The following is a 16,726-nucleotide window of genomic DNA, read 5'->3' as shown; positions in this document are numbered from 1 at the left end:
TGGCTAAGCGGTTAGCATACGCGCCTTTGGCGCGGGAGGCCCGGGTTCGATTCCCGGCGGGAGCTCATGTGGTTCGGATTCCACGTTAATCAGTAGATCCACGTCTCATATAGCCTCATTACTGAACGGGACGTAAAACTCAAAATCAATCAATGAATCAAGTACGGGAATCAATGAATCTGCTTCAGAGACTATGATAGTCTTACAATCAGTTTAGCACCATCGGATGCTTGGCTTTTCCCAAAGCTACAAATGGGCCTCAACGGTACACGTTTCGACACCGTAGAAGAGACGGCTGAATTTCGAAAGATACCAAAAGAGTGCTTTCGTCGGTGTTTCCACCAATCACAGTAGCGGTTGAGCAAGTGGGTGTGTTCTGAAGATGACTGCTGTGAAGGCAATTAAGTAAATGTGTATTTATATTGTGCTGATAGAGAACTACAACAAAATTGCGAGACAGAACTTTTTGTCTGCTTTTCATATAGATAGATAGATAGATAGATAGATAGATATACTGCCCCGCGTGAGAAGGTTCTGCACACATGCATAGTTATAATTGTACTTGTAATGGTATGAAATGTTGTAATTCGTGGTAAAACACGTATGAAGCAAACGATTCGTTACAGTCATTTTTTTCGTGCTATATCCTGATAAGGATATGTACACCTTGTCTCAAAAAGGTTGAGCGCATTCTTTATTGGTGTTTTGAGGCAAAAATTTTCAAAGTCCAACTTCGGGTATCTTCGGGAAATAGTAAACCAGGTTCGAACCTCCAAGCCAGCCTTTGCAATCGGGAAAAAGTTTGCAGATGTATTTTTCTTCTTTTAAATATAATAAGACTTGTTACCAAGTGTAGAAAAAAAGCAACATTGATTGAAATATTTAATGATACAATATTTCGAAACTTTGTATTAATGTCAGCAAATGTTTCTTTGTCATTTAGCTCTCCATACGTGATGGAACATTTAGATACGTAAACGAATCTTTCCATATGTAAAAGAATGCTCAAAGTTAATACATAGAATATAATTATCACCTGAGTACTAAAATAAAAGTCAAAGTGGAACAGAAACAGCGTTTGTAGTGGATATGAATGTCATAATTGTCTTGAGAATATTTATACATCGCTAAAAGTACCTTAGCATAAGTCCTTGTGTTAGCTCACTGGTAAGTTATCGGACCTTAAATCATAAAGTTATGAGTTCGAATCTTATCTGGGTCAATGCCTTTTTTTAAAATTATATTTTCCGCAATGCATGAAAAATTATATAAAATAATTACATTAAAATATGTCAGTTGTATATATATAACATAATCATTGCAGAATGTAGTAATTATTATGTTTAAAATATAAAATCTGAGATAATTTTCACAGTAGGTCGGTATTATATATGAGAATGTTAAATGCAAGTTAGGAAAATCGTTTAATAGCAATAAATAAATTATGTAGTGTATTTATTTGAAGCTATTTGTCATACAGATGTTATTTCTCAATATTCTCAATACAGCATGTCATTTACATTCGTGAAATACAGTATATTCCTACGAATATAGAAAGTGTGTAAACAGAGTATCCAAAGTCGGATCCTGCTTCAAGACACATAACTTTTCCCGATCCCCTTAACGTCACGGGAAGAAACACAAATTCTCTTTAGAACGGAATATCGTTACTTAGAGTCTCATTCGAATACGTTGAATATGCTTTTGTATATTCATTTCTCTCTCTCTTTCTCTCTCTCTCTCTCTCTCTCTCTCGCTTTGTTTATGTGTTGCGGAATATCCCAAGTTGAATACAACATTTGCAAAGTATATGACCATCAGTGTAATGGAATACCGGAAATTGAAAGTCGTGTTTCTTCAGGTTGGATTTGCGTGTTCATGTTAGCTCACTGGTAGAGTACGGGCTTGTTAATGAGATCGTCTTGAGTTCAAAGCCTGCAGAGAATTATCTTTTTTTTTTTTTGTTAGTAGAATTGCAGAGAAATCGGATTCAAGGAGTGGTTTACTTCTAGAAATATTTTCAGAAGCGTTTAGGTAGCCCTGAAAAGGACTGTTTTCGGGAGTTAAGGCGGGGACATTAATATTGTGTCCAATACTTATTTTATTTATTTAAATCCGCTGACTCGAACAGGAGAATCCCAATTACAGGAGTCTTACATAAAATATTACATCTATGTTATCAATTTAAAACAAACACTAGAATAAAAAAATTCACCCTTCTGAATTTATTACACGCCCTATTCTTCTGGGCATGGAATCTATTAAATGGGTGACAAATTTATCTCCTTCCCCTACCTCCAGCTATGATTCGGAAACAAGATGCCACAGGTCATCTTGGGTTCTGGTGGATCTGCCTCAGGCCAACTATCCCTTAGAGTACTCTTCACTTCTGCCTACATATTTTCCATGAGATTGAGGTCTGCTCCACGAGGCGGCCAGTCAATTAAATCAATCTCAGGCAGCCCTGCGAACCATTCCTGAACCACACGGGAAGTATGTATTGGCGACTGGTCTTGCTGGAACTGAATTACACCATCAGGCTGAAATACTCGTACAGATGGCACCATGATATTACTCATAATATCTAAGACTTGAGCACTGTCCAAGTGTCCTTCAATTCTGTGAAGCTGTTCTGCTCCGCGCCTGAAAATCCAACCCCAACATGAAATAAATACATGGCCACTACGATTTCAAGCAGCAACACATCCAGGGTCATGTCGGGTGCCTCTCGGGTGATACACAAAACGGCGTCCCTCATTTGATGTTGTGAATATGGATTCATCTGAGAAAACTACGTTTTCCCAATTGCGACCCACATTCGCCTGTGCAAACGCGAGACGGTAAATTTTGTGGTCGTCTGAGAGTTTTTCCTTCACGGCAGCAACACAGCCACGTAACCCAGCATAACGAAGCCTTCGCAGAGCTGTATGCTTACTACCAGGAAAAAGAGAAGCTTCTCTTAGCTGTCTAGACGTCCTTAGTGGGTCTAGCCGGGCTTCGTTTACTAATCTCGCATCTTCGGCTTCGGTTGACACATGCGGACAACCAGAAGATCGTAAATTACCAGTTTGACGTGTAGGACTATATTTCCGAATCCATCGCTTTGCTGTAGAGGCCGGGACACCTACTCGCCTGCTAGCTGCAGTTGCAGAATAGCCTTCCAACTCCCATAAAGTAATTACTGCTGGTACGTCTATCCATAGTTACCAATGTTCTGAGCTGTGAGCAGGAAGCAATAGGTAAAAGCTAGTACCTGACGCGTGGTTGGTTAATTGCACGGCACGCCTATTGTGGGGAACGACTTGGTCAACGACTCGCGAAAGAAATCTGAAAATGGTGCGCCGTAATAATAATATTAAAAACAGTTTTTATAAAGGAGTATTAATACATACGAAAAGCTGTTTAAAGAATGAATTGTTATACTGACTTTACACGTATAAAAACATATACCATATACCAAACAGATTGAGCGATATGATGATAGCTGTATTGAGACGAACACTTTCGAAGTCCAACTTCGGGTATCTTCTGGAAACAGTAAACTAAAGCTGCTGGTTCGAACCTCCAAGCCAACCTTAGCAATCGGGATAAAATGTACAGATATGTTTTTCCTTCTGTTAAATATAATAAGACATGTTGGAATGGTATTAAGTGTAGAAAAAAAGTAAAGTTGATTGAAATAGTTAATGATACAATATTTCGAAACTATATATTCACACTCTCGTTTCGTCATTGTGATTTCCATACGAAAAAAATAATTTACGTATGAGCTCAGTTATATTTCAGAAGCAGCTTCCGAAAAGCGGTCATGTTAGCTCAGTGGTACACCCCCGAGCGTTTAAATCGTGAGTTCGATACCCGTTCAGGTGAGCTTCTTTTATGATATTCTACTTTCCTCAATGCAGGAAAATTATGTAAAATAGTTACATTACAATTCATCAGTTGTATATATCAGTTGAATATATATATTCATATCATTTCACGACATAAGCAATTCTTATCTTTAAAATATAACATTTGAGATATTGACAGAACGTCGGTATGTTATATGTGAATATTAAATACAAATTAAGAAAATCGTGTAATAGCAATAAATAAGTTATGTAATGTATTTATTTGCAGCTATTTTCATACGCAGGTAACTTCTCAATATTCGCATTACAGCATTTAGGTAGAGCATATCGAAAATCGGATCGTGGTTCAAGACAAAAAACTAGCTAGCCCCAAACTGTCACGTAAGAAATTCACGAATCGCAAAAGTAAAGTGAAGAGATTGAGAGCGGTAATAACTTAATCGCTTTCTCTCAACTCTCTCTTATCTGCATTTATACATATAAAAGTGTATGTATGTATGTTCCAACATAATTCATGTATGCCTAGAGCAGGGTTTCTCAACCTGGGAGTCGTGGCCCCTAGGAGGTCGCGAAGATAAGCGGAAGAGATAAATATAGTTAGAATCTAATACCGGAAATTATTTTGAATTTTGTTCTGATAGGCATACTTTTATTTTTTATACATACTGTACAGAACAATAAAAAATAAGTCTACTGAACATTGTCAAAGGGTGCAGAGTTGTTTGAAATGAATTTAAATGAAAGACGTATGATATGATACTAATGAGAACTGTATATAGAAATACTAGCAAAATACACATGGAACAAAACCTGCACATTGAAATACAATTAAAATTGAAACCTAATGAGATACCTAAGCATGGTGTAATTTCACTAGTGCAGCAATTCCCGGTTCAATCTTCGTGACGAACATTATGAAGCCATTTTCAACTGATAAGCGATTTCTTGTCTTTGTTTTAATGTTTACCATGAAAAAAAAACTTTCGCACAAGTACGATGTAGCAAATGGAATTATTACTTTTAAAGCAGCAGATACCAGACCAGGATATTCTTCTCTCCTCATCAGGCAGAACTTGTCCAAGTCTTTGTTACAGAAAACCAGTTGCAAAGACTTGTAGCATGATCATTCTATTATTTGGTTAAGAAGTTGTGGGCTTAGATCAGATACGTTAATGGCCTCTTCAAAGAAGGAGTTTAACATCCATCTTGAACCAGCACCTTCGTCGTTGGGAATATAGATAGTACAGTTACTGTATCCACTGTCAATGCCGGGCGCCGAAAAAAGGGGGCACAAATTTCGTAGGAATTGTGTTACTCATGTTAGGAAAGTAGGGATGCACGCGAGACAAGACGAGGCGAGAAATGGAAAAGTCTCGTCTCGCAACCTCAAGCGTTGGTCTCGTCTCGCGTAAGGTCTCGTCTCGCAAATGTGAAGTCTCGTCTCGCGTCTCGCATAAAATTTTGAGTTTCATCTCGCGTCTCGCGCGAGACTTTCTTGCATGGTCTCGCATATATTCTAGGTCAAAATTTTGCAATGTGTTATTCTATGGCTGTTAATGAATGATGATGTGATATTCTGTCCGAAGGCAGGTATTTGACCTAAAAGTCCCTTGGCAAGGTGAATGGTGGTTTGCCATTGCTTTCCATGGGATGAATGTTCATAACATCCTAAGGAGACGGAACCTAGAGTTCAATATGGTATCCGAACTTGTGTCCCCTCCGCTCCAAATTAAAAGAAAAGTTGTGCTGGAATTTGATCGCTGGACCATTAATTTTCGTCAAATTAATAGCATAATTTACAGCAAAACCAGCATAAATTGTTGCTGGATCCAACATTGTTTTTCAGCTTAGAGGTCTCCAGCAATATTTGCCTCTTCTAAAATATCGTCGCCACTATCAACATTTACACGTTTTGGTTGTTTCCTTGAAGGGTGATTTTCCAGTATAAAGATGTTTTTATACCACCAAAAGCGCTTGTACACAACAAAAGAACTCCTCACAACACAATACGACCCAATTCATTTGGTTCGTTCGGGCTTGTAGCAATGTTGGATTATCGCATTTTATCAACTTTCGCTTTCAACTTATAGTGCCAGATCTAGAAAATAAAATTACTGACAGATATAGGGCCATTCCTACCATCTCCCACGAAACCTATAGGGACATCCTGCCAAACCAGTATTTGAATTAAACTTCCGAACTAGAGGGGGATGTTTTTGATAAATATATAGAAAGAAAATACTTATTCCATGTAAAAATATCATGTTATTTCTGCGAGCCGGGCCGGGGATAAACTTTGACGAGAGGGGATTTCCCCGCCATCCCCCAACATTAATCGCTAGTAGTAATGTGAAAAAGACAGAAACAACAGAAATATCATATTTCGCAGCAATAGGGAGTCTTATTCGCTTTTCAGACCAAAAATAGAAGTTCATGTATTCGTGCGCGCCCGCGTGTATATGTTTGTGTCGCAAAATAAAGTCCTAATTCGATGCTGTAATAAATTTCCAATTTACAAAGCTTTTCTTTTTTAGAAATTAAAGAAGGCTTTAATTCTGAAAATTAACCTTGATTAATAATAAATCTCATAAAATGTCTATTGCCCCAATCACTTTTTTGTTCCTGGAGGCATTAACGCTCAACTTAGAAAACTCAAGAAATGTAAAATTACTAAATATACAATTAAAAGTAATTCATAAATGTTGCGAGACTGCGCGAAGTCTCGCGAGACTTCTCGTGCGAGACTTAACCGAGTCTCGTCTAGCGTCTCGTCTCGCATGGTTTAGTCTCGTCTCGCGTCTCGCATAAAATTTTCACTCTCGTCTCGTGTCTCTATCGCAATTGCGAGACGAGACGAGACTTCTCGCGTCTCGCGAGCATCCCTATAGGAAAGTGCATGTGCACATGTATAAAATAGAAGGAAAAACGTAATAAAATGTGCTCAAAATCAAGAAAAGGCAGAGTTTATTTTTGAAAATTTTATTGAGCTTCGTGCCAACCATGGTGGTGCTTCGCAGCTACTCTGTCGACCTCACTCATATGTACGGAGACATCGTCGTATACTCTCGCCCCGAGCGCTGATTTTCCATGCCACGGCACTGTTCACTATAAACAAGAAATGGATTCTACTATTATAGAAATAGGTATGTTAAAATCCCACACAAGCTTATTATAAAACACAAGTTATAAAAGGGTCGCTGGCAAGAGTATGTGATAAAAGGGGATCGTGATAGGAATTAGATTGAGAACCACTGGCCTAGAGTAATTTTAACCAAATTTCTTATAGTCTGAAAAAGAGTGCTGTCGGGTTACCTATGGTGAATGGGAGGGGGATACATATAAAAGATTGCTAAAAAATGATCGGTATTAGTGTCGAATTCACAGTTTTCAGGGTCGCTTAGAAAAATAGTGTGACTTTCGATTTCGCTTAACTCCGATTAAGCTCTCATTAGTAGGGATGGGCACGAGCGACTTTTCTTTGAAACTCGACTCGACTCGAAACAGACATCTTTGAGGTCTACTCTAGGACTCGGCGCGAAAAATATCCTCCAACTCGACTCGGATTAGAGTCGAGTCAAACTAAAACGAGCCAAATCCTGTGTGTAGTCCTACCTAGACAATACATAGACAATATAATTATTCTATTATCAATTATACTACTATTACTACAAATAATAATAATAATAATAATAATTATTATTATTATTATTATTATTATTATTATTATTATTATTATTATTATTATTATTATTATTATTACAACACCGTGTATAAACATGAACGATAGATGGTTAGTAAAGGAATACTAAAAGCTAGTTGACTGCCGACGTTGGTAGTCATGACGTCTACAAAGCAAAGACATCGTTCATTACCCTAAGCTGTAAGCGTCGGTGGACTACAGATGGTCAACTATTGACCTCTCGCCAAAAATTGGTGGCCCCGCAGCGACAATCCGCGGTGGCCCCAGTTCCATTTTGAAAACTTTACTATCAGCGGCAGAGACGCGATGAAACGACAACGAACCACAAAATTACTCTCCCAAAATATGTTAAAATGCCTATATGTATGATTTGTTTATATTTAGGTGAGTCAAAAAAACACAAAACAAATACCCCGAGGTGGACGCGAACTATCAATATTACGATTACTAGGCACGTGTTCTTCTGATTTCCCTACGGAAACGATCATAAAAAGCTTGCTTCTTGATGGATAAATCATTGACGTCTTAATTTAGCCAATCAGACAAACCCCTACATCTCGAGTTCTAGGAGGTGATACCGTGAACCGTTTCAGATTTATTGCTTTCTGGTGGGGTACTATCTATGTGCAAAATTTGAGCATAATAGCCGACATGCATCTTCGGTGCCTCTTATCTTTAGTACAATTTTAACCAGAGATGGTGTGGGTCAATGAAAATTTGATTCACGACCCACCATGATCCAGTATCACCCACAACCCAAATGACCCATTGGCCCACTCTGACCCAACATTCATCGTGATCTACTCTGACCCACCACCAACTATGAACCACTCTGAACCATTGCGACCAACTCCGACCCATCGACATCAACTCTGACCCATGATCCACGTTCTCTTCTCCGTTGACTAAAGAGGCTACACTTGTAATAAAACAAGACTGTGAAATTATCACTTACCGGAGTTTGAATTTCTACCGTCAATGGCTCAAGCACCTCTCTGTTACTATGCTGGTGGATCCAACCTTTACGATATATAATGGCAAAGTGTTTCTCAACTTCCGAATTAAAATGAATTTAAATTTATCATATATAATTATTTCTTTGTTGCCTTACAGACACATTTCAGTAGAAAATAGGATGAAATTTGAAAGTCTCAAATCAAGGAAAAGTAGACCAACGTAAAAAAAGAAAGAAAAACTAATTTTCTATATCATTAAGCACCTGGAGTGCCACTCTTTATCTAATCCACCTCGAAAATTATGGATTCGACACTAATGTCGGTCTTTTATATATATATATATATATATATATATATATATATATATATATATATATATATATATATATATATATATATATATAATTTTGATGTCAGCCCCTTTCATTTCTCCTAGGAGAGCAAACGGATACTGCCACCGTTAGGACTAAATTTGGTCTTAAAAGACATTAAAATTTCTACCAATTAATTTAGCGACCAGTGTTGCATTTAAAAGCTCGGCGACTCTACGCACTTTTGCTCTTGGCGCCCCAATAACTACATATTTCTCCGCCCCTTCATCCCTAACTTAAAAATAAAACTTAATTCGAATATGCTTAATTAGTGAATTTATTACATTTAAATACCACTCACTACATGCTACAGCTAGAACTACGTAACAAAAAATAACAAATGTGAAACGTATTCTGAATTATTTCTAGATTTCTTACGCTATTATTATACGTATTAGAACAGTAAAAGAGGATTGTTCATGAAATAGTATATTTGCTCTTGATTTTTAACTTTTTCATACGGAAAAAATTAAAATATTATTCAAGTTTTAAACTTTGCACTCTGCAAATATATTGCCCTCTAGGCAATGGGACTAATGTTAAATGTGGACTAATGTGGACTAATGGGAAATGCGGCACTGTTAGCGGCGCTGAAAATTTACGATTCGATTCTAATATCGGTTGATTTCGATATTTTTATGTCGCTACGTAACCACCCTGGGTGCTAATGGGAACTTAATTGGACTTGAATTGAAAGTAGAACTATTCACCTAAGCGACCACGAAGCTATGGATTCGATACTAATATCGACCAGTTTCTAGCATTTTTGATATGTATCCCGACAGTACTCTTTTCCAGACTGTAAGAAATATAGTTATAATTGCGCTAGATATATCAGAATTATGTTGAAACACACACATCCATCCACTTTTATATTCTGTATAAATAAAGAGTGAGCGAGCGAGCGAGAGAGAGCGACTAAAGGCATCACCACTTCCACATTGCAAAAGCATATATCAGGAATTGAATTGAAAATCTATGTAAAGACTTTCTGCTGTGGCGTGCTTCATAAGGACAATTCCAGTCTGCTCACGTGACCTTTGGGGTTCATGAATTTCTTGCGAGCGTTACGACTTTGGATTCTCTGTTTAAACCTTCGGTTTATGCATCGAATAAGTTTTCAAGAACATAAATGACATGCTGTATTATGAATGTTGAGAATTACCCTCTATATGACAAATAGCTCCAAATAAATACACTACATGATTTATTTATTGCTAGTGAACGAGTTTCTTAACTTGTATTTAACATTCTCATATATATAATACAGACCTACTGTGGACACCTACCTATTTCAGATGTTATATTTTAAACATAATAATTACTACATTCTGCAATGATTATGTTATATATATACAACTGATGTATTTAATGTCATTATTTTATATAATTTTTCATGCATTGCGGAAAATATAATTTTAAAAGAGCATTGACCCAGAACGGATTCGAACTCACAACCTTATGATTTGAAATCCAACAGCTTATCAGTGAGCTAACACAAGGACTTGTGCTAAGGTACTTTTAGCGATGTATAACGGTTCTCAAGAAAATTATGACATTCATACCCACTAGAAACGCTGTTTTTGTTCTACTTTGACTATTATTTTAGTACTTAGGCGATAATTATGTTCTATGTCTTAACTTTGAGCATTCTTTTACATATGGAAAGATTCGTTTACATATCTAAATGTTCCATTACGTATGGAGAGCTAAATGACAAACAAGCATGTGGTGACATTAATACAAAGTTTCGAAATATTGTGTCATTAAGTATTTCAATCAATGTTGCTTTTTTTCAACACTTGATAACAAGTCTTATTATATTTAAAAGAAGAAAATCACATCTGCAAACTTTTTCCCGATTACAAAGGCTGGCTTGGAGGTTCGAACCTGGTTTACTATTTCCCGAAGATACCCGAAGTTGGACTTTGAAAATTTTTGCCTCAAAACACCAATAAAGAATGCGCTCAACCTTTTTGAGACAAGGTGTACGTTCATCCAACTCCCTACATGTAATATTTGCATATTTACGAACTTCCATTTATGCATTTCAGAATGTCTTGCTTCGCTCCTATTTTCGTTTTAAAAAAAATAGTTGCCATGACTATTGCGTAATTCTGTGTGTGTGTGTGTGTGTGTGTATGTGTGTGTGTGTGTGTGTGTGTGTGTGTGTGTGTGTGTACATATGTGTGTGTAGATGGGTGGGTTGATACTTCGCTATTATTTATGTTCGTATACATATAAGCAATAGACTGAAATAGTAGTGACGTCATTCCCTCTCCGTTACCATGGTGATCGCCATTTTGTTTTCTACACAAACGTGAGTTGAAGTATGAGGTGTTATGTAGTTTCATGTGCATACGAACAATGGCTGTGAAATTATTTAGAATGTTCAAATACTTTGAGTACGAAGTGAAGTTGGTGGAAAAATGTACAACAAGAAACAACTAGTCATGAGTGGTTCTGCACATATTTTTAAACAACTGTTAAAACAGTAATTCTTCGTGCTTGGAATACTGTATGTAATATCAATACCACTGAGTGAAAAATTTAAACTTACAGTGAATAAGGTGGATGCACTTTGACAGATATTGTAAATATCAAAATGAAAAAAAAAGTACGATATGAAAAAGAACATTTCCGAGGGAAAAATGAAATGAAATCTTTGAGTTTTACGTCCCACGGTTATGCCGGCTAGGCTAAAGGAGACGGTGATGATGAGTAATGAATGAAACGGTGGAATGAAGAAATTGGGAGGAAACGGGAAAACCCCGAGAAAACCCACGCACACGGTGTTTGTCCACCACAAAGTTCACTTGGCGGGGGCTGGGATCGAACCCGGGACCCCAAGCACCAGAGGTGAACGCTCTACCACTGAGCCACCGCGGCCCCCCCACATTTCCGAGGGAATGTAAACTTGTACTTATTTAATTTTAATACTTGTCAATATAGGCCTATAATTTTCTCTCTATGAAACTAAATATTACTTACCTAATTGTTTTTCCCATCTCCTTTTTCTGCTTCATTCATGGGAAATGTAAAAAATCGCTATCGCTATAATGTTTACAATCAGGTACATAACACATAACCATTTTTGTGTTATTTCTCAGCCTTCGCTCGTGTTTGTATAGAAAATAAAATGGCGATCACGATAGGAACGAAAAGGATGTGACGTCACACTATTTCAGTCTATTGAGAAAAAAGTTTAAATTCCAAGGGAAACTATATTTTATGCATTGAGTATTCAGATACTGTTCGTGTGAAGTTTGACGAAACGCAGAAATTATCAAGTATTTAACCCCATCATGTTACGAAATATGTACAATTTTATTATACTTTACTGATAATAAAACTAATACAGGTAAGATATTTATCTACTGTTTAATACAACTTTCAGGTCATCCCTGATCCTAAACCACGTTCGTCCAAATGGATAAGCACTTCTATACCTGAAGATCTTTGGGATACTGAATTGGCTAAATATTGTTCTCCAGAATACCAAATGAACAATCTACTTTCATCTGTTTTGTTCGAAGAGGGATTAAAACATATTCCAGAGAATGCGGTAACAATTGAAATAGCTCCACACGGACTTCTACAGGCCATTTTGAAAAGCTCTCTTTCATCTGAATGTATTAATGTAGCACTGGCAATGAGGAACCACCATGATAATTTAGAATATCTTTACTCCTCGATTGGAAAGTAAGTGCAAGTATAAAAAGAATGATATTAGTAAAGTAGAGCGGCAAATATCTTTAGAAATTTGATTTATTTTACTAATTTCTTTACTTATTTATTCAAGAGATCATAAGTTAGTTCTAATTATGTTTAAAAAATACGAGGGTAAGTCAAAAAATTTCCACAATTTTGACATAATACTTCTCACATTGTTAATACTGATCTCTCGCTTATTTTATTCTTATGTTGTCGTGGTCATGCTATGAAAATTAGACCATAATTCCTCCATTTGTGTTCCTAATGTTGCAGATAGATCATTAGAAACTTGCACCAAAGAGGAACAATGAGCAGCGATCCGGTTTTTGTGGTCAGAAGGTGTATCAGGAACCATGACAAAATTCCAGACGATGTGTCACTTCATCAGTAGTCATTCATCTGTCTAACAGAACCATGAGATGTGCACGCTCGATGAACATTTGTGGCTGTAGATGATCGTCCGGTTATTTCCTCGTGTGTAACACTTGTGTGACCATTTTTGAATTTTTCAATCCATTCGTAGACACTCCGTTGCGACAAGGCACTATTCCCATGTTGTGCCGAAGGTCTTTGATGGATTGCGGCTCGTGATACATCTGCCGACCACAAAAACCGCATCACTGCTCTTTGTTCCTCTTTGGTGCAATCTTCTAATAGAGCGACCATGATCTATCGGCAACAAAAGAACACAAATGGAGGAATTAGGACCAAACTTTCATAGGATGAGCACAACCGCATAACAATAAAATAAACGAAGACAGAGGTTAGTATAAACAATGTAATAAGAGTTATCTCAAAATTGCGGATATTTTATACTTACCCTCGTATATATGTTCTTCCTGAACAAAGGAAGATAGTATTGATTGCATTATATTGATTACAGGAATGAGGGATTCATTACACGCTTTTTTCAATAACAAAAACTGAGATAACATGTAATGAAATTGGAAGAAGTTAGATAAATCACTAGTGCAATTTATGTAGCCTATTAGGAATGAAAATGACAAGATCTAAAAGGTTTAATTTTGTGATTAATGCATTATAGAAAAATGAAAAAAAAATTGTTATAAGTTTCTATGTTATTATTGGTAAAACAGATCCTTTGTACAGTGGCTTTTCATGAAAATACATTTTGGATTCTCCCTTTTTATTCCGAACTCTCGATGCCGCTGACGTCTTTCATTGCCCAAATATAATACTAGAAACAGCCGTATTTACAAATTAAAAGTTTGAATCTACTTTCATATTACTTGCAAAGTACAACAGATAATACACTAACAGACAAAAATGAAGGAAATTATTACCAGTGATATATTAAGGGTCTTTACTACAGCGAAATTAAACTACCGCTAATTTTAAAGTTTTTCTGTAATATCTTCAAAACTAATAAAAACATTCGAGAAGCAAAAACGTAGTGAACTAGACAATACGATTTTGCATGTGATACCGTTATCAGAACTCCTATCTGCTTTCAATTTGCAACTGTAAATAGATTTAGCTTTTTTTTATTTTTTTATTTTATTTTTATTATTATTATTATTATTATTATTTATTTTTTTTGCGGGTTCTGTATATAGCGGGCATACCAAAAATAGATAGGTGAATTGTGGTAAAGGTATTACATGCAAACTCGCCTTATCTAGTTCACTACCGTACGTTTCTTCTTTCCGAATATTTTATTTGTTTTGAAGATATTACAGATAAACTCTAAAATTAGTGGTAGTTTAATTTCGCTATAGTGAAGACCCTTAACAAAACAATATTTGTTGAATAATTTACCAATCGTAGGAAATGACACTTGTCCTAGCCGTAGTGTATTTCCGAGAAAAACTAGTGCTACCAGTTACTAGTTGAGTGACAACACTGTTAGTGTTCTCTGCTTATTGAGAGGAGCTACTGGCTATAAAATGTATTCTTTATGCATTCGCATTGCTTTCAGGACTGCGAAAAGATTGCAGAGCAAATGAGCTTTATTCGCATAACACATTAATTAAGATAAAGCATTAATTTGCTATTTAATTGAAATGACGTGAAGCTCGTCGCTACTGTAGCTGGTCCACCCCCGCTTTCGTAAATTTGGTTGTCTACAAGATTGTTTATGGTTAAAATTCAACAAAAGATACATTTCAAGAAACTTCGTCTCCAAAGCCAAATAGCCCTCCTTTGTGCGATGATAGAAATTCTTTCTGTTCATGAAAATAGTTTCCTTTTTTCAAATTTTCTCCTATCTTTAAATATAGTACATTATTAGGGATGGGCACGAGCAAGTTCGAGCGAGTTTTCATTGAAACTCGACTCGACTCGAAACAGACATCTTTGAGCTCGACTCAAGAACTCGGCTCAAGAAGTTTCCTGCAACTCGACTCGAATTTAACTCGAGTTTCGAGTCGAGTGAATGCTGTGTGTAGTTTCAGGTACTTTCTTCAAGTATCCTACATAGACTATATAATTATTATCAATGATACTCTACATACTACAATACTACAACTTATTATTACTATAACAACGTGTATAAATATGAAAGATAGTCGGTTTGTATCTGAATACTAAAAACTAATTGACTGCTGACTTCGGTAGTCGTGAAGTCTAGGAGGCAAGGACATCGTTCACGAGGTTCTGAGTTTGAGCTCCGGAGGAGCAAGTGTCTGGGCTCGAGCCAAAAATTCTTAAAAGTTAGAGGGCGCCAGCCAAACATGTTCAAAAGTGCTCGGCCCGGGTTTAGGGTTGTCAACGGCTCGAGCGGCTCGGTTCACAGCTCATTTACCCTATCAAGCCAAGCCAACAGCTCACCCAACCGAGCCGGCTCGAGCCGAAACGAAACGAAACGAGCTGATGGTTTACCCTAATAGAGTCGGCTCGAGCCGTTGGTTCATCTGAGCCGAGTCAGTGTCTTATCTCAACCGTGCCGGCTCGAGCTGTTCGCTCAGTTGAACCGAGTTGAGCCGGTTGACATCACTACCCGGGTTGGGTTTCTTCGTGGGCTCAAAACTTCGACCGTGCACGTCTCAGCCTTGGTGGTAAGAACTACAGTATATACTTATATTGCTACTCACGACATTTGAGGCTGTCACGTTATAAAAATTCATTGTTGTCTTGTTAATCGAGAAGAGACGAGATGCGAGCAGTGTCCCATGTCGTGAGCAACACTACTGAAGATATTTCACATTACTGCTTACATTTTTCATAGCTTTCACTTTCAGTGTAACCAGGCAATGATTTCAAAACGAAGTAAAACGAGTTAAACGAGCCATTTATCAAACTCGACTCGGCTCGAAACTGGACCTCAATATAGTGACTCGGCTCGGAACTCGACTCGAGAAAATTACCTTTGACTCGACTCGTGCCCATCCCTATACATTATCATTAGATATCTTAAATATCTTTAGTTATCATAAAACCTTTAGAATGAACATTGTTTCCATACAGAGAATTATATGCTGTTTACATTCTATGTGAAATATGTTTTATAAAAAAATGCAATCTATCTCTCCGTAATAACCGTTAACTTCTCTCTGTGTGTGTGTTTTTTTTTTTTTTTTAAGGTTATATATGGCTGGTTTGCAACCACAAGTAACCACGCTGTACCCAGATATTTCGTTTCCTGTTGGAAGGGGAACGCCAATGATATCGCCTCTCATACATTGGGACCATACCGATTCATTTTGCGTAGCACGCAAGGAAGTAATGGTAAGTAAATAATAATAATAGTAGCTAATGAGAATAATGAAAATACACTCGACATTAAGGTAGATCACAATGAAAACTTTCGCACGTATCATAGTGAAAACCGCAATTAAAATATGGCTAAAAGTGCCAATTTAATAGTTTTATAATTTGCTTCTTCTACGTTTTTAATGTCATTTATGAGAAATAAGAACTTAGTTTCTAAATAATTTGAAGAAAGTAAGAAATAAGCAAAAAAGGCTAATACTCACCGCAAAAAATAGCAGAGTTTTGTTCTACGTGTAAGAAGCGCTTTCGGAAGAATCTTCTTCCATCTTCAGTTTACTTAAAATTCAAGAAGGATTTAAAAACATGAAGAAGAATGGGAAAAGCCAGAAGATGGTTAAAAGGATTAAGAAATGTAAAACACAACACGTGCAACAGGAGATCGTCGGCATCCACCTATCA

At 36.8% G+C, this 16,726-nt stretch overlaps 1 protein-coding gene across 1 annotated transcript in view; it reads left to right on the top strand.

Moving 5' to 3' along the window:
* The window catches only part of LOC145679014 (fatty acid synthase-like), a 177,654-nt gene that overhangs the window by 85,192 nt on the left and 75,736 nt on the right, over positions 1–16,726 (top strand). Inside the window, exons 12-13 of the mRNA XM_081749614.1 lie at positions 12,279–12,583; positions 16,138–16,282. Coding sequence (XP_081605740.1) covers positions 12,279–12,583; positions 16,138–16,282 — 450 coding nt within the window. The remainder of the gene's footprint in view (positions 1–12,278; positions 12,584–16,137; positions 16,283–16,726) is intronic.

This window comes from Thermobia domestica, chromosome 2 (assembly GCF_964235325.1).
Source record: "Thermobia domestica chromosome 2, izTheDome1.hap1.1, whole genome shotgun sequence".
In the NCBI taxonomy this organism is placed as follows: Eukaryota; Metazoa; Arthropoda; class Insecta; order Zygentoma; family Lepismatidae; genus Thermobia; species Thermobia domestica.
Note: the sequence above shows the minus strand (reverse complement) of the source record. Positions and strands in the feature narration are given on the sequence as shown.